At 37.1% G+C, this 24,131-nt stretch overlaps 1 protein-coding gene across 1 annotated transcript in view; it reads left to right on the forward strand.

Moving 5' to 3' along the window:
- CNTN5 (contactin 5) overlaps positions 1-24,131 on the forward strand; it is a 1,071,081-nt gene that overhangs the window by 507,174 nt on the left and 539,776 nt on the right. The window contains exons 4-5 of the mRNA XM_045297732.1: positions 16,210-16,333; positions 16,463-16,638. Of these exons, the coding sequence (XP_045153667.1) occupies positions 16,210-16,333; positions 16,463-16,638 (300 nt within the window). The remainder of the gene's footprint in view (positions 1-16,209; positions 16,334-16,462; positions 16,639-24,131) is intronic.

The raw sequence follows: 24,131 nt of genomic DNA on the forward strand, positions 1-24,131 counted from the left end.
GTTATGTGTTGGGCTACAATCCTCATGGTTGTCAGTTCAAGACCAATAGCAGCTCCACCGGAAAAAGACTGGACTTTCTACTCCTATAAGCAGTTACAGACTCAGAAACCCACAGGGTCGCTAGGAGTCAGCATGGACTCAATGGCAGTGAGTTTTGCTTTGGTTTTTGTCATTCACACACGCTCTCAGTGTATCTTCAGGGTTTTTTTCTTTCTGATCCCATTGATTCATAATCCTGTGCTACCTCCCTTCATGGTTGAACATCAACAATTGTCTTCGTTCAATATCTTGTCCACGTAGAATCAATTTACTGAAACTGATTAAAATTTATTCACATTACAAACGTTGAATCTGAAGTAACATTTCATCTGAGGAGAAACAACCGGTACTGAGATGAGAAGTAGTTCTCGATATTTATACTACATTGTATCGTCATAATCATGGAAATGGCAACTAGGGCAGTGTCTCTATAACCACAGTGTTCCCGAAACCACGGATTCCAGCCAGGTTCCAGGGGTGGTGTTCTGGAAACTGACTAAATTATTTTTAAAATCAGAAGGCCTGAGGCAAAGTGATCTTACCAATCAAAAAGACTATTGCTTGACTTCAAAGTGATTGAGATGACATTATTATTATTGTTATTATTATTATTTAAGGCAAACAGTTCAAAAGAGCAAGCATCTGCTGGGAATGGCAAAGATGAGTTATCCCAATCTCCCCAAAGCCACAAATTGGAATTCCAGGAGAATCAAAACTGTCTCTCATTAGTAACTTAAATATGCAATTTGATTGCAGCAATCCACTTGGTAAATGTCAGATCTAAATGTGAGTTATTTTAAATAAATTTTCCCATTCCCGGAACATATCTGTACTTTCCGTATTCTAGCTCCATTTAAAATTACCTAACCTGAAAGTGCCTGATTCCAATCAAACTGTTACCATAGCAGCTAAGGCACTTTAGCATCAAAAGCTATTTCCATGTAGAACACGTTAAGTGATAATAGGGCTGTGATATTTAATAATGCTAATTTGTCAAGAATCAGAGAAGATTTTGATTTTTGTTTTCATCTACTCATACTGTTTTGCAGGCATGCTTAGGTGATAAAATTAAGCAAACTAATTCTTTATGATCGGAAACAGTCTCATGTGCTATTCTAATGTATTTCCTTTTTGAATATTTGCCAATAGTTAAAGCTGATGATCTACCGTAGACATGGGCCCTTTCTGGAATACAGCTAAGGGCAGCGTGGAGAAGTTCTTCTTTGTGTGATAATAAAACGTTGTATTTGTTTCCAATAGGTCCCTATTAGGCAAGTAGAATTAAAACACCACACCTTGGTCTTCTCCAGGGTCAGACTATACTGGATGATTAAAAATAGCCAAGAAAGACACAACATGTACTCATTGACACATGGTTACATCAGGAAGTGAAGAGTGAGAATAAAGAAAACTCTTTGACCAGAATCACAAAAATGAGGAAGATAAATGGGGCAGTAAGGAGAGAAAGGATGCTGTTCCAAATTTCAGTACACTATTTCGGAGTCAGTAATTTTGGAGTCAGACAATTCTACATGAAATATTATGCTTCCAACCTGATTTCACCATCTTGAAGTATGACTGTTAGCACTTCATACTGTATCAGTGTATATGGACCGAAGATGATGAGAATTTACTTTTTAAAACTCATTTGTTAGTAATTCACGTAGTTGTTTGAATACAAAGAATAGCTCTTAACTTATCTGAAATCTACAAAACACTTGCAAAAATCCAACAAAAACATCACACAACATGGGCAAAAGACAGCAACAGAAACGTCACCAAAGAGGTATCTCTAAGCAGCTGAAAACATATGAAAAGTTGTTCAAGATCATTGGAAATTAGAGATGCGTATCAAACTACAATGAAATTGGACCTTATCCTAATTAAAATGGAAATAATATAAAAAAAAAAGTGTGACAAAGAGGTAGGCCGATTAGAACCTTTATCCACTCCTGGTGGGACGGTAAAATGCTACAACCACTATTAAAAATGGCAGGGCATTTTCACATAAAAGTAAAACAAAAACTAGAACTAGAACAACACTATGATTTAGCAATCTCACTTCGCAGGACACTTCTTTGCCTAGGTATATACCAATTCGCTATACCCAATCCTGGGTATCAGTGCTCTTGTTGACTTTGTGCTTTACATAATGTATTTGTATCTGGCTCACTTGTCCATCGTCAAAAGCCTTAAAGTCAGAGGCAAATTGAATCAGAGTAAACGTCCCATGGACTCAGAGATGTAAAAGTAATAAGATACACCGACATACAAACACTTATGTTCATGACTACTGTGTTCACACGTAAATGTAAACTTTATTTACAAATAAATGTAAACAGAGGAGGGAGTGGGAAGAAATGGGGAATGGATATCAGGGACTCAAGTGGGAAGAGAATGCTTTGAAAATTATGATGGCGGCATATGTGCAAATGTGCTTGACACATTGGAGGAATGCATGGATTGTGATAGATGTAAGAGCCCCCAATAAAAGTATTTAAAAAAAAACAACAACCAAGTGTTCATCAATTCATGAATTCAGAAGCAAAGTGAGGTACATGTATGTCACGGCATGTGATGCAACAATAAAAACACGGAGAAGTCCTGTACCTTATTTTAATCTGGTTAGATACGGAGGGTCTAATGCTAAGGGAAATGAGTCAAGCCTGCAAGGGGGCTTCTAAAAGTTTATGGAAAAATGAAAGTGATAGATGTTGTTTATTTTTCCATGAATTTTTAAAGCCTCTTTGAATAAGGATAAATATTGTATGACCTCTCTCTCAAAAGACAAGGTTACATAAATAAAGCCGCATTCTCAATAAGGTTACAGGGAGAGAAAGAGGTGAGAAAAGAGCACTTTAGATCATAGAAACGTGTTCTTCTGGGTGATGGGAAATGTGTCACCAGATAGGAATATAATAAAAAGCATAATCAAAGAAAAAAGGCATTTGAGTATACATGATTGGGTATAGCAAATTGGTGTCTGAGTAGGTACAAATGTGTACATAGGAGAAACCGGAAACATCTATAAAATCCACTGCTGTTGAATCAATTCTTACAAAAACACTATCAGACAAAGAAGAGCTGCCCCCTCAGATTTCTATGGCTCTCAATCTTACAGAGATCTGTTTCTTTGGCAAAAAAGATGGTGGGTTCAGACTGCTAACCTTGTGTTCAAACTGCTAACCTTTGGTGGGTTCAAACTGCTAACCTTGTGTGTAGCTGCTCATTGTGTAACCTGCAAACAGGAACCTCTAGGGCTCGGAGAAGTACATGTAAAATCGCATATGGTAACTCAGTCACTTCTTTTCATTACAGATACTGATAGGTATGCTCCTTAGATACAAACAAACACCATAGAAATTTGGTTTTCAGGATTTGAAGGCTTAGGACCCTAATCATATGGGCCAACTCAGTTATTTGGCATTATACAGTTCACAAAAACCATGCTCTGTGCCTAATGCAGTAAGATCCATGAGGGGTCTTAAAAGCTTTGAAGCAGCCATCTGAGACAACTGCAAATGTCTACACACCAATACACAAGTTGAAAGATGGTAACCAAAAGGGCAGAGAGGAAAAAATAAAAAGCATCCTGTCCCCTGAGAGCCCTCCACTGGTCTGTCAGTCTGGCATAATGTGGTGGCTTGTCTATTCCTTTGATGCGGAAAGCTATGTCACTGGTATTTCAAATACCAGCAAGGTCACCCAATGTGAACAGGTTTCAACAGAGTTTCCAGACTAAGAGCAGACTACAAAGGAGGAATAGGTCAAATATCATTTTCAACAATGCAGAAGGTGAACTCCAGATGGAATATAAAGAACTAAAATTGACTCTATCTTTGGAAGGAGATGGTGGAGAAGTGTAACATCAGCATTAAAAAAAAAAAAGCCAACTATTGACCATCAATTGCTCGTATGTTAGTTCAAATTGAAACTAAGAAAACTAAAACTAAGTCCATGAGAGTATATCCCACCTAATTTTCCAAAACCTCTTAAGAACAGATGTCAAGAATTGAACGTCAATGGCAAAAGGTCTGATGAGCTGTGGAAAGAAGCAAATTGAGTGTAAGGTGACTGGTCACACATCTTAAAACATATAACTAATGTCACCCAACCATTTGTTTGGACATTATCAAATGGGAACCTAACTTGCTACATACGCTTTGATCAAAACACATTTTGAAAATGCCAGCCCCGGTGGGAGAAGGATGTGCGGTCACTTTCTGTAAGGATAGCTCCTTTAGAAACTCTTTGAAATATTTCAAATGTGTCCTATTAATTTGCCTTGAGTTGGAAAGGGCTGGAGGGCAATGGACTTCGAACAGTACAGAGGCAGCCCAGCCTGTGACTCAACAAAGCTAGAGTTCTGTGAGGGAAACCTTTTCTTGTGGCTCAGCTACCACACAGACTGCCTCACGTGGAAGAAGGTCATTCGAATCTCTTGAAGGATATTATTTCCTACAAAGGTTACTCATATACATAGGGATCTCTTTCATTCCCCCAAAGTACACACAATATGCAATTTACTTAACCTTTTAAGACTTTCTAGGCTTTTAGAGATTTTTACCATGACTTCTGACATTGAGAAAATGCCTACACTGCCAAATGTGTTGCCTATAATCTGCAATTATCATTGCTTATATTCATAATTGACATGGTTTAGTTACAGATCTTACTGGATCTTATGGATTGAACATAGTGACCCCTCCCCAGCCCCAAAATAAAAACAACAAAACTAAAAATAAATTTTGTAAATCCTAAACCCCATCCTCACGGTCACAATCCCAGTTGAGCTTGAGTTGTCTATGTTATGTTATACTTACTCATTATATACTCACTGCCATTAAGCCCATTCTGACACATAGCAACCCTATCGAACAGAGTAGAACTGTCCCTGTGGGTTACCAAGACTACCAATTTATGGATTGAAAGCCTCATCTTTATCCTAAGAAGCAACTTTTGAACTGCTCACCTCGCTATTAGCAGCCCAACAATAACCACTATGCCACTGGGGCAGGATAGGGTGTGTCTAAGTCAATCTCTTTTCACCTGTGAAAAGATCAGAATGAACAAATATGCAAGCATAGCAATCAGAGACCAAGGACAATACATAGCATACCTCAGGAGACTTCCGAAGGATCCCCAAAGAGAAGCTGAAATAGACAAGGCCTTTCCTCAACAGTCAACAGAGAGACCCTTCCTCTCTAGCCAGTGTCCTGAATTCAGACTTCTCACCTAGTAAAGGGTGAGAAAATAAATATGCTTATGAAACCCACCAAGTCATAGTAGTTATGTCACAGAAGCACTAGATAATTAAGATGTTTGGCAATTAGGTAATTACAGATAGAAAATGAGTAATATTGCCAAGACTTAGCGCAACCTCTTTGTTGAGTATTTTTTGTTGTTTCTTCAAAATATGCTTGTCTAATAAATCGTTTTGGGGAGAGCAAAACAGATACTTAAATGATTTTATGGAAATAATATTTATTTTTGGATGGGAGAGGAAAACACTTTCTGATCTGGATAAAACACATTTATATAAATCCAATAACTCTATTTTCTATCAATTAAAAAATACAGACTGTATTCTACTAAGAGCTTTACAATTTAATGACCTCATTGAAACATTATTGCTTTATTCTTTAAATTATTCATTTTTCTTGTGTCCTTGTTTTTTGTTTTAGTGCTATTGTTTATGCTTCTCCTTTCAATTTATCTGTAGATTATTTTATCAAAGGTCTACTCACATTACTATTTTATTCTTGTTCAGCCCTCAGAACAATGTAAATCTTAATAGGAACTTAACAAATATTGCTTAATAAGGAGCATCTATTTAGAGGGCCATTTCTTGGGTTTTGAAGTCCACTTCTAGGAAAAATTTGTGCAAAAATGATAAAATACATGCCTATAATTCTTTAACTGAGTCTTCTGGAAAATGAGTAGAAATGAGGAAGAAGCCAGGTTCTTCTTCTGCTGACAAGGTTGTCTAAAATCCTGACACCTTATGAAGATGGGAGTGTGTCGATGGCAGGTTCAACCACTTCAGGAAGCAATATATGACCAAGGTTCAGGACAAAAACACTCTGCTTATTAAATAAGTTCCAGCTTCCCTGAGAGCATTGTCAAAAACAAAGTCTACAGGAATTAATGGAAAACAAATTAATAAACTTCAGCAGATGGATGCAACTCTGGAAGCATTTATTTGTCTTTGTGAAGAAATTTGGAAAATAGTTAAATGGCCAATTGATTGGAAGATATTTTTTCCAATTCTCATAAAATATGTTATAACAGAATGTAGGAATTATAAAATAATTTCATTAGTATCACGTGTTCACAAATTGCTGAAGATAATTTAAAAAAATGACTGTAGCCACGACCCTTTAATACAGTTCCTCATGTTGTGGTGACCCCCCAACCGTAAAATTATTTTTGTTGCTACTTCATAACTATAATTTAGCTACTGTAATGAATCAGGCAACCCCTGTGAAAGGGTCATTTTGACCTCCAAAGGGGTTGCGACCCGTAGTTTGAGAACCGCTGCTCTGGCCATACTTCTTCCAAGACCAATTGGGTTGTCTTTTTATCTGTCCTGGTTATTTTCAATATTCTTCACCCGCAGCACAATGTGTAATCAGAATCAGGGGAACGAAGGATGGAGGATGGAGGTAGGTTTGACCTCTGACTTCTGCCAAACATCCTTAGGCTGGGGCGGATATGAGTTCTCCTGCTCCCAGGTGAAGCCAAAGGTCACATGTGCCCCCATCCACCGCACATGCCAAATATTGCACTATATATCAAGAAAAGGCTTCCTAATTTCACGAAGTTACAGTCTTTGAAACTCACAGGGGCAGTTCTACCTTGTGCTACAAGACGGCTATGGGTCAGCATGGATGCGAAGGCACTGAGTTAGTTCTAGAAGATGTAGCATCAGAATTGGAGGGAGACTAATTAACAGACTATGATATGCAGATGACACACATGTTCCCTGAAGTTAGGAGGACTTGAAGCACACACCCATGAGGGTCAAAGATCAGCTGTTATAAAACTCTTCAAGAGTAGACCAATTAGTAACATCATGGTTAAACAGAGAAGTTGTTAAGGATTCATTCCATTGGAATCAGCAATCAATGGCCTTGGAAGCAATAGTCAAAATCAGCTGCCAAAGAATTTCTAAGGATTTGAGAAGGCAAAGGTATTACTTTAATTATTAAGGTGTACCTGGCTTTAATATCTGGTCTTTTCAGTCAGCTAATATGCCATCACAATATAAAACAGCCGGAGGTGTCATCAAGCTGTGACCTGATGAATAGATTGGAATCTGCCCTACCCTTACCCAGGAGTGTCAAGTTGACATACTCCCTTGCCATCATACTTACTTTGAACCCATCATTAGGAAATACTAATTTATAGAAGACTTCTTTTGTTAATGAATAGGGTCAAAGGGTATGAAGAAAACCGATAATAAGATGGAGATGGTGCATACTGGTACCATTTCTTTCTGTTGTTCAAAAAGTCACCATCCAACAAATCCCACTAAAGAGAAAAAGAGAAAATAACAGCAAAATATGGTCCTAATATTCTATGGCCATTATATTAAGTAATAGCATTTCTGAATCATCTGACTTCTCTTTTATAGTCACCAGAAATGATTTTTTTTTAATCTATCAGCTTCTCATTTCATTTATATTGTTTGTACGCCATTAATACCACTACTCATGGAACATTCATCACATTGCTTATTAATAAGTAATGCTCTTCAATTTTTAAGAACCCTTGAATTTTTATAATGACACTTTACACTTTAAGTTTCACAAAGAAATTTAATTTCAGTCTCCATAGGTAACCTATAATTAAAGAAAGGGTTTACATATTTTCTCTAGGAATTAGTCTTAGAAGCTCACCTGCTGTGAAAAGTTTCTGCACAGTGTACCTGTGAAAGTCATCATAAAATTCAATTTCTAATTAAACAGTTCAGTCTCTGGAAATTATCACATAAAACATATTAATGATCATTAAAAGGGCATATTTTATAATTGGATTAGACAGGAAAGGCTTGTATTTCTCTATATTATACTACTGATATGCGTAAGTCACTTCTATGAATAAGCAAGACTGGGCCATCAATTAGAACTAACCAGTAGGTGGAGGGATGGGAATCTAGCAGAACCAGGGAATGAACCTTCCAGCAGTGTGAACATGATAGAATTTAGGAAAATATAGTTAAGTCCCAGGTTAAGAACATCTAATTTACTGACAATTTACATTTAGAGGGAATCTTGTGGGCTACATGTTGGGCTGTTAACCACGAGGCCAAGGTTCAATTCCAGCAGTCACTCTATAGGAGAAAAATGAGGCTTCTCCCGTAAAGATTTACAGCTTTGGAAACCCATAGAAGCAGTTCTATTCTGTCCTATAGGGTCTCTGTGGAACCTCTTGTCTCAATGGTAGTGAGTTCGATTTTTCAGTGTTTGGTGGGCTTTTGGGTAAACATTGGAATGCTAGCCTCAGGCCAACAATTCATACCCGCCAAAGTCTCTGTGGAATAATGTCAAGGTAATACCTCTTCTTAATATGATTGAACTATTGAATCGCATGATGTGTGAATTATAGGCCAATAAAACTGTCAGGTAAAGGAAGAAATGAACATATTGCATAGGGCATGTCTGCTACAAAAGACACCTTTTAAAATGTTAAAAAGAAAGGATGTCATTTGGAGACAAAGGTGGGTCTGACAAATCCATAGTACATCGAATCACCTCATATGCATTTGAAAGTTAAATAATGAGTTTAGAAAACTCAAGCAGAATTGATGCATGCTTTTGGGGGAGAATATTTAACACACCATGACCTGCAAGAAGGAGAAACAAATAGACCTTGGAAGAAGTAAAGCAGAATGGTCTTTAGAAGAGGGCACGATAAGAGTTTGTCTCATGGACTTGGCATGCAGTCAGAAGGTACCAGCCCCTGGAGAAGGACTGTAGACAACTGAGGGACTAGCGGAGAACGTAAGCGGCCACACTCCCTATGTGTATCATCCCGGAGTCTGCGTAGCCAGCTCTGGTGGGAGAAGGCTCTCATGATTCTGAGATAAAAGTGACCCTTAATGGACATTCTCGTGAAGGGAAATAGTCCCTCCTGAAGCCCTCATTAAAGGAGCTGTCATAAAAGATACACTTGGCTGTTCACTGTGTGCGTGGAAGTTATCTGTAGTTAAAAGCAATCAAATTCTACTGCCAGTCCTACCTAAATAATAGCTCGCTGCCTTCTGACATCTCCTTCTGATACTGATCATAGATTGTTGCTCCGCAGAAAGCTCAAGGACATACAACGTTAAGTCATTGACTCATTCTATTACCCATCCACTCTATTATATGTTCACCCTGTCACATGTATGCCTGTTGAAAGATTTGTCAGTCCCATGATTATATATACCCATTGAAAAATATATTCGCTCTCTTGATCCCGACACTGAAATGGGGAGCCCCAGTGCCTTGCTGTTCTTTATATCTTATTTTCTGTAATCACAAAGCTGCTCCTATGGACCCATTTGATTAGTGGTGCTGGATCCCACAAAGGATGTCATGCTTCGTAAATATAAAGTCAGTGAAAAAAACAAATAAGCAAACAAGATATCAATTGGCACGATGGTAGCAATGATGAGCTCAACTATAGTAACAATTGTGAGTGGGGAGCAGCACTGGGCAATGTTTTGTGTTTTGCAGGGTCATTATGAGTCTGAGCCAATTCCATAACATCTGCGTATTACAACAGCAACCATTCAGTGGTTTAATACTTGATGCAAAAAGTCTATAGAAAATTTTGTTAGACAATCAGAATCAGCATAATATGTCTACTTGCCTTACTTTAATGCCAGAAATAACTCAAAACTTTTGTAATATTCAGAATCTGCGTGGACAACAAGGGAAGCTGGTTGTGATGAGAATGTGTTGCAAATAATGTTTGTGTCATTCAATTTAAAGTGAAAGAGAGTTTACCTAGTAATGAAGTATAAAGTTAAACAGTGAGTGCAAGTGCTTTTGTAGATATGTTGGAAAAAAAATATTGAGGTGGAAAATTCTTTCCCAGGCCAAATATTTCCTGTAGAAAAGGTTGTCTTCTTTTAGAGGAAAATTCACGAAAAGACTAACATTTCAAAAGCGGAAACAAATGCACCTAGACAAAAGACATCGAAGATATGCTGATACTATTGCTTTGGGGTAACACATCAGGGGGTTTCAATGATAAACCTTTGTTTGTATAGAATTATGAAGCTTAAAAGCACTTTGCTCTATCACTAAGGCTGCCTTCGCATTATTTTGAAGGTGATGCAAAGGTTTCTACTACAATCTTTATCTTTGAAGATTGGATTTTAAAGTATTCTCTTTCTGCTTTTGAACTTTATTACTTGGCTAAGAACATTCCTTTCAAGATTGTCCTTGTGTTTTACAATGCAACCAGCCATCAAAGCACTTTAGATGACCATCACGTCAAGGTAAAGGTCATATTCCTCTTCCCCAATTCCACATTGCTACTTCAGCTAGTGGATCAGCGAGTCCTAAGCTCTTATAAGGCCTACTCTACTCTTTTGGAGCAGACCAGCTCCTAAGCAGTCAGGGCTATCTAAGGTAAGGAGATGAGTTTCATGAAGTGCTGGAGGAATTATAATATCTATAATGCCATCAAAAATAGTTCTGATTCTAGACATGAAATGAAGTAATCAAATATGAAAAGCATGTGGAACAAATCATGCACCCAATTCACACACGTTTCTTTAGATATTTACAGCTGGCAGCATTATAAAAACAGGAAAGATGTGGTTAATATTGCTAATGAACTGCATTTCGACATCAGTCAACATGATGTTGTAGAGCGACTAGACTCCCACGTTGAAGAACTGACCGGTGGAGACCCAGAGCAGAATGTGGTAGCATTTCAAGCCGACTGGAATCGGAAACCTCCGGAATGGAAAAGGGTTTTTGACTAGAGTCAACTTAGGCTCTTGGTCTCATTGAAGCAGGATGCACATTGAGAGGAAAGAGGGCTGGATACAGAGAGGTTCTCCAAAGTTCACCTTACAGTTCCTGAGAGCTTGGCTGCCCACGGTCATGTATGATGAAGCAAAGGAAGCTCTGCCTAAGCCTCCCCTGGATGCCGACTCAAGAAGGTGATGCCAGCAGTAAACGCCCACCACCCCTCCAGCCGCACAATGAAATCTCACTCTTTAGCACCAGATCCATCTTGATCAACACCCGGTGTGTTGTTCTCAACAATAGCCATCTCCTTTCTATTCATCATCTTCTGCATCACCCACTTATGAATGCTGTCAGGTTACCTCCTGAATGGACCTTTCAGGATGCAAAGCATTGATGCAATGAGAGCGGTGGCCTTTCATAATATATATTTTTCTTTCTAAACTGTTTTAGAAACTATTCCTTTAATGTTGCTGCTGTCTTCATAGTGACATAGGGGGCTGCTGACCACAATGTCAGCTGTTCCAAACCACAAGTCACTTGGAAGAAAGCTAGGCATCCTGTTCCCTTAAGTTCTTACAGACACGGAAATCCACAGAGGCGGTTCTCTGTCTCATCAGATCACTACGAGTCGAACTGACTCGATGGCAGTGAGTTGAGGTTGGTTTGGGGGTTTACCTAAATATTTACACACACATAGAAGTTTGTTCTCTTTCTTCAATGCAGAATATGCACAGTTACTTTGATTAATACTTTATTTTATTATGTTTAACATGTTTGTTTTAGTGTATTTGAAATATTTCTTAAGGGTTTGAAATGCATAGAATTTAAAATAAATACTAAACAGAGGCTTCAAAAAGTTTGTGTTCAATAGAATTAAAAGAAAATGGAATTTTATTTCACAAAGTTTTGGGAACAGCCTTTGTATACTAAGACAAACATTTGTTTAACTGGAACTAAATTAAAAATGGTCTGTACCTGTTTTGAGCTACATGTAAATTTGAGTTAACATCAGACAGAGGAAAAAATCATGTTCATAATCCAGGGTCTGACTATATGTTGTCTCGTTTTCAATACTTTGCTAGTCAAAATCTAATTATGAAATGATAGTTCAGTGAGAATGCGTCCTAGTGAAATTATAACTTCTTAAGTTTGAAAATGACTTTTTTTTGGAATGTAACATTAGGATAAGAAATTCTGGATGCTGTAACCAAATCCTTTAGTACAGTCCACGTTTATTTCTCACTCACACCACTTTCTAGTTGGTTGTTAAATGAATGGCCTCATGTGTAGAGTGTTTGAGTGCTATGCTTTTGAAATATAATTAAAGCATGCAAAACAAAAAGAAGAATGAAGAGCGTACATATGATTTTACCTTTATTAATGCAAGAAAAACTTTTATACATGACCAAAAGGAGAGATCTATCCAACAAATGACTGTTATTAGACTTCAGACCAGGGTTCAATATCCTTACAAGTAGATATTTCAGTCTGAGAAGAAACACTTATCCAATTATTTTTTGACAAGTGGAAAGAAAAACCACTGATATTGGAAGAAATCCAAGAACAATTAGAAAAATGACTCCAAAGAGATTTCAGAATATTTAAAGGAAGCACTGAAATCATATTTATTTTGTTTACAAGCCAAACATTTGATTGAGGGGACAATTAGAGATTGTCTGAAAAAAGCAAAAATCCAAATCCATCAAGTCAATTCTAATGCAGATCAGGTCTGTATAGAGCTTCTGAGACCATCGATCTTTACTAGAGCAGAGAACCTGTCCTTTCTCCTACAGAACAGCTGATGGGTTTGAACTGCCAACCTCTTGGTTAGCACTCTAGTGTGTAAACCTCTGCACCTCCAGGAACCCTTTGAATAATAAAACAACCCGAACTTAAGAAAATTCCCTGTAAACCACAAAAAAGCTCCTTAATAGAAATAATCCAGGAAAATACGGTTTCTTCTTCACCTCAGGCAATAAATAATAAAATTGCTTTGAATAGCTTACCAGAAACAATTTGTGGAATTAAGTTGTATAAAAAGATAAGAAGCCATACATAAAATCAAAGTTGTACAAAATGTAATAGGAAATGAAGTGTTACAGCTTAAATAAGAAATAACATGAAAAAGAAAAAGATTAAGGAGATGAAACCTTCATTACTAGTTTCATTTGGAAAGACAGGAATACCGATTAGACTTTAAGAGCACAAACAGACAGGAAGCAAAGATATAAAAGTTGCCCCAGAGATGATGGGAGGAGTCCTGACAGCACAGTAGTGAAGCGCCTCGCTACCACCGAGAAGGTCAGCAGCAGTTCAAAGCCACTAGTGACTCCATGATGGACAGTGGACGTCTGTAAAGGGGAAACTGCCCCAGCGGTTTGCCAAGGCTACAAATCCTCCAGAAGGCGGATTAATCTCTGACTTTTTGGGTCATAGGTGAGCACCTAATGAGTACTCCACTAGGATCACAAACTTATAACCCTACAGCGAGCTTCTACTCTGCCCTGTAAAGTCACTATTGATTGACATGAACTAAATGGCGGGCACCAATAACAGAAATGACTGAGGAGACATTAAAAATAAGGCGATATCAGCCTACATGTATTGAGAGAACAAATGAAGGTGAAATCTCCGTGAAAAAGCAAGTCTTGAACAAGAAAATTAAAATGGCATACTTATCCCAGAAAAATTTTTATAGTTTAAATCACACCAAGACAACACACCCAATAATAAAAATGAGACTCAAATGAAAGAAACTGCCTTTGGGGCATTCACACAGAAAATGTAATTGCTTAAAAGTGAATTAAGTAGGACTGGATGTGAATTTCATCACAGTATATATTATTGCAATTAGGGAGTAGAAGAATGTCTACAGTTATTAGTGGAATAACAAGGTACCCCAAATTTAATGCCCAGCCAAGGTATTTTTCACTTTAAAAAGAAAAGCCATATATGATAGTGACATAGTACATACATGAGTTCTTTATTTAAATATATATGTGTATATGTGTGTTTGTACATATTACACATAGAAACACATATATGCATATTTTGTATACATATTATATGTGGTATGTATTGTACATATACACTCACTGCCGTTGCGTCTGTTGTGACTGAGAGTGACTCTCTCTGCACGGGGCTCCTGTGACTGTAAATCTGTACAGAAACAGATGCTCCGCTTTGCTCCCACAGAGACCGGTGGGTTTGAGCCACCAACCCTGCAGCTAGCAGCCTAGCACTGATCTGACAGCGCCACTGGGAACCCTATGTACATGTATATGTGTATGTGTATGTATATCCATACATACCCACTTTATAGGTCAATAAAAATAAGTAAGAAAAAAAAAGAAATCCATCTTTTTTGTAATTTCAAATTTCCTTTATCAAAGGAGCATTAAGTAATTAAATTAGATTAAATCTGTTATTGAGAATATCACAAGGACGCAGTAAGTTTAGGTGCTTCACCTATTTAAACCATTCTCTTCTGATCTATTCTATATTTACTTACTGATGAACACTCAAGTTTACCTTTTTTTTTTGACACTTTAAGAACATGCTTTCTCTCTTCCAGGGGAATTACAAGCATTTGATGGAAATGTTTTATTATATAAGAATAAGTAAAACGGTATTGCAACTAGGGTTTTAGTTCATGCATGCAAGGGTTTTATCCAATCAAAAATATATCTGAATAGGTTGCAATTGCAGGGCTGTAGACTAGCTCTCTTAGTATATATATGTGTCCTAATCTCATTAGGGTGCTTTAGCAAAAGATTATTTGATTAAAGCATTGGCTTCTCGGGAGATCTTCATAGCCAGTTAAATTCAAGGCAGATAGTTCAGCTCAGAAGGTATTTGGGGATCTCAAAAATATAGTCGTGAGGTGTTTTCTCCGAGGACTCTCATGGCAAGGATTTCGGGTGTTGAAACTGCATCACTGAGAATGAGGACTGGAAAGTTGAGGATTTTTGGTGTTTTTTTCACATGGTGACAATTGACATCCTCATTCAACCGAGATAGCAATGATTATCCTATGATCATTACCTAGAAAACCTCACCCAATTCACCCTACAGCGCTGGTCTTGCCCCCTTGAAGTCCTTTATGTTCCCCATACTAAAAGACTTTTATTTTTTATTTTTTAAAATCATTTTATTGGGGGCTCGTACAACTCTTACACAAAACATATACCCATCCATTGTGTCAGGCACACTTGTACATTTGTTGGCATCATTATTCTCAAAACATTTGCTTTCTGCTTGAGCCCTTGGTATCAACTCTTCATTTTTTTCCACTCCCCCACCTCCATAAACCCTCATTAATTATAAATTGTTATTATTTTGTCACGCCTTACACTGTCTGATGTTTCCCCTCACACACTTTTCTGTTGACTTCAGGACTTTTAAAAGGAACACACTTTGAACCTCTCAAGGGTAGCACCACAGCCATATTGTCATGGCATAAATGTACGTGCACAGACTTAGTTTGCTTTCTATTCCTGGAAAGAGTTTTGCCCTGTAGGTTTGCTATGTTGGTTTCAACTTGATATAAGTGAGTTTATTTTTGGGCTAGAAGCATGAACACACCACTTTCAGAAGTCTAAAAAAACAATAGCTGTCCATTTGATATGCATATATATATATATATTTAAATAAAGCTTTCTATGATGTGTTATCAATACTTTATGACTTATTCTGATATTTATTAGCATTGTCTTATTTTTTTCCTATGCTTCAGCTAATTAGCATCAAGTAAACAGTGCTTGATTGAATGAGTGAAGAAAGGAAAATATGAAGAAATGAATAATCACCCATATTTTAATATCTATTGTTCCCAAGTAGTTATATTATTAATTCATAACATTTTAATTGTGTGTTTTTAATATTCTAAGAGGTTTAAATACTTTGAGGTTCTTAAAATATATTTGTTTGTAATATAAGTCAATTTAGATTTCTTTCAGAGGATAAAAACAAAGGTATATATATATATATATATAGAGAGAGAGAGAGAGAGGAGAGTTGTTCTTTTAAAAAATATTTAGGTCTGTATAATTTACCAAAAAAATATAATTTATTAGCTATAAGTTTCTTTTAGTAATTAATCTATTAATTACAAGGACAGAACCATAATTTTGAATATAGTGGAAACATGTCTTAATATTTTGAGGAACTTTAACATGTGTGCTTTTTGTCCTTGCAGAAAGTGTGGACTACGGGCCAGTGTTTGTACAAGAACCAGACGATATCATTTTCCCAACTGATTCTGATGAAAAGAAAGTTGCACTTAACTGTGAAGTTCGTGGCAATCCAGCTCCCAATTACAGGTAGAAATTCATTATTAATCACTGTTCTTACTCCTTAAAAAAGTCCCTAGGATAAGATCCTGATGCACTCAGGGAGTATTATAATGCCTCAAGTAATTTTTACATACTTGTCTTCTGATTTTTCCTAAGATGGCTTCGAAATGGAACAGAAGTAGACTTAGAAAGTGATTATCGCTACAGTTTGATAGACGGCACCTTCATTATCAGCAATCCAAATGAAGCGAAGGATTCTGGTCATTATCAGTGTTTAGCAGCCAACACTTTTGGAAGTATTCTGAGTAGGGAAGCCATCCTTCAGTTCGCCTGTGAGTAAAGTATATGCCTTTTCTGTATATACAAAATGTTTTATATATATATATATATCATATACATAATTTCAAACTTTGGTTAAGCCAAAATATAAGGCCTTAATTTTAAAATAGTGGTAAAATTCCGGTAAGGATTATGAAGATGAAAACAATCGCCGTCCTCCTGGGATATTTGGGAATTCCTTGAAATGTCTGCTGTCTTCTCAATAAACCTATCAAACCAGACTGGGAAGTTAAAATTATATTCATGAAAGCAGATTACATGTTAGGATATTAAATATTTCTAGAAATATGGTAGAAGGAGAGAGTTTTGTGTTTCTCCCTGTCTGCTTTTAAAAGACATCTGCCCTCATTCCTCAGTTGTTTACTACAGTCATTATTTTCTATTGAATCCTCAGGGCATAAGATATCATATTATTAAAATTTTGCCATTAGTTTGTAACCAAAGGAGAATAAAACCTGAAATTATTTCCTGATGAGGCTTACTCCAAAGTTAGGGTATGTTGCTATATGAAGTGGACAAAAAAGTCTATAGCATTATATCTACATAGTGTTAGATAAATTTAAATTCTTGCAGGTTATAGTCTTTAGAATATGAATAAGAAGTCCAGAAATCTTTGTGTTAATAATTCATATGGAACTATATTGAATATATTATTTATCATACAGTGATTTTTTGTTAAAACTATACCCTGAATAATATAGTAATTGATTTTTCTCTGTATAATCTTCCTCACATATCCATTCTATTAACTCAGAATTCAGACATTCTATTGCAGAAGAAGAAAGGAAAGATTAAAATATCTATAATGGATGTAATCTGGAGAACACTGAGCTAGTACCTTATAGTCTATAAATATAGATTTTCAAAGTAGATTTCGCTAAGAAAATCATAAATGAACATTTACATACCTCAAGTAATCCATGAAAGAAGCTAAATAAACTCCTTTTACTTTAGAAAATATTATATAACACAAAATCTAATAAATACATTTTGGTATGCAAATTAACAAAATGCACTGATAAAGGAAAGTTAATAAGCCTCCTAAACAACTCTGTTTTAAAATAGTAGTATTTTTTGATAAATACAGAAAATCAAGACTTTGCAATAAAGACATCATTGTGATTTAGACTTTACACTTTATATTATCTGACTGAAGTCCACTAATTCGCAATTAATTTTACCCCAAGTAAAAGTGACTGAAAATTAAACCAATTTTTTTTTTTTGTATCAGAGGAGAATTCAATAGACTAGAAGATCCCAGGTGTCTATGAATCTGTACCTGCTGCAAAATTCCTGAAAGCATAAGTCATAATCATTAAGCCCTATCTCCCACAGAGACTAAGCACACTGGCACCAGCATGTACAGTTCAGTGACGTGAGCCTGTGCTGTAGACAGAGCAGAACTGCCCGTGTGGGCTCACAAGGCTGTTAAGCTTTACAGGAATAGAAGGCCTCGTCTTTCTCCCTGGGACTCACTGGGGACCTTGTAGTTAGCAGTCCAGTGTGTAACCCAGTGCACCATATGGTTTGTTTTCTTTTAGGTTTAAATAATTTGGGATAAACATACATGTAAATTCATTGTTAATATTGTATGACTTTGCCTCCTTTCATGGCCACCCTATAGGGCGCAATACTATGTTCTGGAAGCCATGATTCATACATGTACAATAGCTCTTATGCTAAACGTTTGAAACAGAAGGTCAGTGCCTTACAGACAGAAGGCCACTTGTGTTCCAAAATGACTCTTGTAGCTCACATGCCAGACTGCTAGTTTTAAGGTCAGCAGTTTGAACCCACAAATCTCTCTGCGGGAGAAAGATAGAGGTTCCTTCTCCCATAAAGATATACAGCTTCAGAAACCCAAAGAGTCAGTGCTATGATGTCCTGTGGGGTCATTATGAGTTATAATTGACTCAGTGACAGTGAGTTTTGGGTTTTTAAATGCCATTAACAGGTGCCCCAGGGGTACTGTCCAATTAGCATCTGACTGCTCACTGCAAGGGAGGAGGTTCAAAACCACCAATCGCTCCCAGGGAAAGAGCTACAGCTAACTGTGCCTGTGAAATTCCACAAACTTGGAAATACTCCGCGAGCCCTCTGAGTCAGAATCGACTGAATGGAAGTGAGCTTGTTTGGGGTTTAGATGCCGCTAGGAAGCAATGGTTTATCAGTTGTTAACTGTAAGGTCAGAGGTTTTAACCCACCAGCCACTTCCTGGGAGAAAAGACTTGATCTGTTCTCTGAAAGATTAAAACTGATCACAAGGATCTACATATAACCCCCTCTTAGGGGGATGGACAACAGGAAAGTGGGTGAAGGGAGACGTCAGACAGTGTAAGACATGACAAAATAATTTCTTAATTATCAAGGGTTCGTGAGGGAGGGGGGAAATGAGGAGCTGATACCAAGGGCTCAAATAGAAAGCAAATGTTTTGAGAATGATGATGGCAACAAATGTACAAATGTGCTTGACACAATGCATGGCTGGATGGATTGTGATGAGTTGTATGAGCCCTCAATAAAATGATAAAAAAACAAGGTGAAAACCAAACCCATTGTTGCTGAGTTCCTTGTGACTCTCAAGGTAGTGTGGAACTGGCACCAAGGTTTCCTACACTATGATCTTTACAGAAGCAGATGGCCACCACCTGTCTCCCACAGTGGCTAGTAGGTACCTATCTCGGACCTCTCAGTTGCCGCTGAGCCCTTAACTTTGTGGCACCAGATGGCCTTTCCTTAAAAAGTGCAGCCTAGCAAATCCTAGCGGCCAGTTCTACTGTGTTTAATGAGGTCCCTACGAAGGGGGTAAACTCCTTGTACAGCGCACCACAGCAGATATTATCATGTCTACATTTGTAGCATAAGAACTTAAATATTTAAGATTTCACACTGCTGGTTTTCTTTTTCCCCAATTGATATTTTGGACAGAATGCAAATATGGATGACAGGGAGAAAGGATGTGTTGTGTCACTCACAATGCTATATATCAGTGATTCTCAACCTTCCTAATGCCGCGACCCTTTAATACAGTTCCTCATGTTGTGGTGACCCCCAAACCATAGAATTATTTTTGTTTCTACTTCATAACTGTAATTTTGCTACTGTTATGAATCGGATGACCCTGTGTTTCCAGCTACTGAGTTCAATAATCCTTCCTCATGGGCACAAAGATCTCCCAGATACTAGTCATGAGTAACAGGTTCCTTAAGGAAGTTAACAGGTTGTAAATGCAGGTGAAAAAATGCTCAGGATGCAGTGTTCCAAATAGGACGGCTCATAAATGTCCAAAGAACGTGCTGCTCTGCTGTGAGTACCAACCCAAAGGCTTAGCTCAAGCTCAGTGGGTCAGCAAACCCAGTTCCCTGAATTACGTGCCCAAAGGATCTCCACTCCACATGCCAGGCTGCTGCATTAAGCACTTAGCTTTGCTGGTTTTGCGGGCTGAGAAGTCTGCGACAACGACTCTTCTACTGGCTCCAGGTGCTGCTGCTGCTCCACTGATAGCCCAACTGTCTTCTAGACTCATGAGCGTTACTGCACAGGGGCCTTGGGGTCAGAGGATGCACTCCACGCTGGCTTCGGCTGGTCGTGAGCTCTCCTCTCCGGTTCCTCAGAGAGCTCTTTTTATATCCAGCAGCATGGCAGTCGCCACATATCCTGTCACCCTCTTATCCAGGCCCGTGCTCCCAAACGTCATTTGGTGCGAGTTACAGAGACTTTGACGAGAAGAGCTACATTAACTAAGTCACTGTCCCTGCAGGACAGTCATTTGATAAGTTGCCTTAGGTGAGAGACAGCGCGAATGCTAACAGAGCCAAGGACTAGAGAAAGAAAATAATACAGCTGGTGGGGAGGAAGGAGGAACAAACGAAGTTTTGAAAAGATACAAAGGTAGCTTGAGATTAGAAAATTGATGGCAATCTTTTTGTTACATCGAGGCTTTCTTATCGTCAGTGTCACAGGTCGATGTAAAAGGAGCACAACATGAATTGTAGATTGAATGTTTGCTGTCTGGCTTTTTGAGAGTATTGAGGAACTCTAGCTGCACTTCCTACATTTATATCCTGAAATAATTGTTTAACCTAGTATCATCTATTATTTATCTAAATGTTTATGTAATCCACATGTCCCAAATATTTTAACACAGATGTAGTTAGTAGATTTTAATAGTGACTGTGCTTGTTGTTATTAATTTTTAGCTGCCACCCAGTTGATTTCTGCTCATGGAGAGCCTGCGATGCAGAACAGAACTGCTCTCTGGGGTTCAAGGCTGTGCCCTTCCCACAGCTGAGCACTGGGTCTGTCTTCGAAGATGCCTCTGGTGGTGCTCCAAACCATCCACCTTGTGGCCAGTACTCAGCTGCTTACCTATTTGAATTTTATAAGAATGATTAAAATATTTAACCCAACATTGCTAAACATTTCCTAAACATTCAACTCTAATACACATGTCCTAAATGGCTTTAAGTTACCAGGTTTCAGTCATTTAAATTATCAAAATGATCATAAACTCTTTTTCTTTTGAAAAAATAATTTCTCACACTTTACCTAAATTTCTTAATACAAATATATGTTTTTGAAGGAAAAAAGATTTAGAGTGTGCAGAAAAAATAGATTTTCCAAATCTCATTTTCTAAAAATTATATTAGAAACCAGGTCTATTCTTCCAGACTTTCTTCATACTCTCCACATATATATTCCACCTTAAATTTATCAGATGGTTTTTTGCATACCTTGCTAGTGTGATTTTCATCTAAAATCAAAATGTGAAGGTACATACTAACTAAGCCAAAGTCAGTTTCTGAATTATCAACCAACAAAACTTTGGTTGCTCTCTGTGTAGCATGCATTTTTAACAGATGACCCCACACTGTACTACCAGCCCATAGATGCTAACTCAAAATGATGTGACAGGCAGACTAGAACTGCCCCCCAGGTTTGCTAAAGCTCTAATCTTTAAGGCTCTGAGCTGCCTACTGCATTTCTCCACAAAGCAGCCGGTCGGTTTAAAATGCCCACCTTTCAGTTGCTTGCTGAGTGCTTAACCACTGTTCTACTAGGGCTCCTAGTTTAACAAACTAGGCCTCTTATATGAAGGCCAAAAAGAAAAACCCCAAACAATAAGGGATTGCTGCTATTGACTCCCTACTCATGATGACCCCAGGAGCATCAGCGTGGAACTGTGCTCCATACCGTTTGCAATAATTGGGTTTTTAGCAGTACACAACCAGGCTATTCCTCTAAGTGCCTCTCCCAGCCTTAGCTGCAGAGCCTCTCAACCGGTTTTACCACTCCTGGTCTCCAGTCTTTTGTGTACTTGAACTTTATTTTTGCTAGGTCATTAAAACTTTTAAAATCTATTTCTTTTATATAGGCTTTTATTATTTAGAATATGATATCTTTGTTTGAACTGATGTAACTATAAGACTCTTTGGACATTGCTATATAGCCATCTGAAAGGTATGTAGATTCATAGAAAAATTGTTAATACATTATTTTATGAATAGGTACATAATTGAATGAACAACAAAGTTATATGTATATAAAAAATCATTTTAATTATATTCAGTGATATTTAAGCATATCTAACTAATCTTTCTTTTGTATGACAATGACATGTACAAACTTACAATATTAAATTTTATGAGTTGAGTTATCCTTAAAGTCTCATGAAAATTTTCATATATACATATAACTGTCTTCAGAAAGTTTATGGAAAATGGCAGTAGAAGACAATGGAATTTTCCCAAGAACATTTTGAAGCCTCCTTCTATATCAATTGTTATAATTTGGCTATTGGGATTTCATTAATACCACATTCCTTGCTTTCTTGTTATTAAACAGGAGTATTTAAAAATGTTCTAGATATGACTAATAAGATCTTGAGCCCCTTCCCTTTGTCCATATCTAGAATACTCTCATTCTCTACTTTGCATTGCCCATCTTACTCTAAAGCCTAAGATCTAGGTGCTGGAGGTACTTGCCAGTATATACCAAGCAGGTTTTAATTCAGGGTAGTATCCCATTACTGCTAAACCAGTTGAAGAACAGAAAGGAAAGCAGAGCTAATTAAAAAATAACCCAGCTACTTTTAACACATACTTCCATATGAATAAATTACATTTGCTCAGTGCTTGCTGCATGCCAGGCAATGCTCTAAGTGCTTTAGATGCATTTACTAATCTCATCCTCATAGCCAGTGCATGCGATGTTATATTGTGGAATGTAATCCGTTCTACAGAAGATGACTCTATGTAACTCTAATAGTACTCAAGCTTTCCTAATTCTAATGTAAAAATGTACTCCACTTATGACAGAGTCAATTTAGTTTTTACCTTGTCTCCCAAATGTTCGTTGCATTGTAATCTTTTAAACAACCTTCCTATGTTTTATCAGCCACCCTTCAGTAATTTGCAAATGTCAATGAGGTGTTAAATAAATTACTAAAACAATAATCAGTATTTAATCACAGTTATCTACCTTTCATCCCACTCAAGATTAGTGATTATTAATTCATCTAATGTTCCCTTACTGAAATTTAAGAGTTAAAAAGATATTGGGCCTTTTCATAGACCTGTAACGTAGGAGTTTACAGTAATTTTAGTATGAAATTATTTTTTTTTACTATATTTTCTCCTTTAACAACATATATTTTTAAACAAATAACCCATTCTACATTTTTTGCCAACATCCTCTTTTTCACTACCAAATATTGTATGAGAATTTTATGCTAATTTCCTAACAACAACATGCAAATAATTGCCATAAGGTACTTATGAAAATACCTAAGGAGGGGGACATGGTTAACAAAATTGTCGAATTTGCATTTTATTTGAGTGAAAGTACAGTGAGATTTTTTTTCAATCATTTTATCTCTGTGTTCATTAGTTTGGGTCTACAGCTAATTTTTGGAGTGCATTAATGACCAAGACCAAGATGATTGTGGCCATTATCAAACTAATGATATCATCATAGTCTTGGCTTTAGAAAAGAAATATGATGAGATTGTGCATGTTGCAACCTTTTGTCTAGAAAAATATAGCAATAACAAAATATATATCTGAATGTAGAAAAATTAAACACATGTAAAGGAAATTAAATTTCTTACTTTAGACTTTTATTTCTATTCATTTGTCATCCAGTACATGAATAAGTGTAGATTAGGCAGTGTGTTTATTAATTATTTTCTTTTTGCCCTCATTTCAAGGTGTTTCATTTGACCTACTATGTGACGTTATGTATAATAAGCATAAATATAGAAATAACTAAGTACAGTGTCATCAAACACATAGACTAATAAGTTATAAAGAGAGTACAGGCCATCATATCAATTACCGTGGTTGAAACATAAATATTTCCCTGGGACTCCTGGCTACAGGAAAAAGAAAATGCAAAGGTTTCGGAAGTCTCATTTCCTCAGTTCCTCAAGGGAAACATATGATCTTGACATTTATCTCTCAGGAAATCCTCAAAGGTGCTATTACAC

Source organism: Echinops telfairi, unplaced genomic scaffold, assembly GCF_000313985.2.
Source record: "Echinops telfairi isolate 266 unplaced genomic scaffold, ASM31398v2 ScPeMD7_7421;HRSCAF=8459, whole genome shotgun sequence".
In the NCBI taxonomy this organism is placed as follows: Eukaryota; Metazoa; Chordata; class Mammalia; order Afrosoricida; family Tenrecidae; genus Echinops; species Echinops telfairi.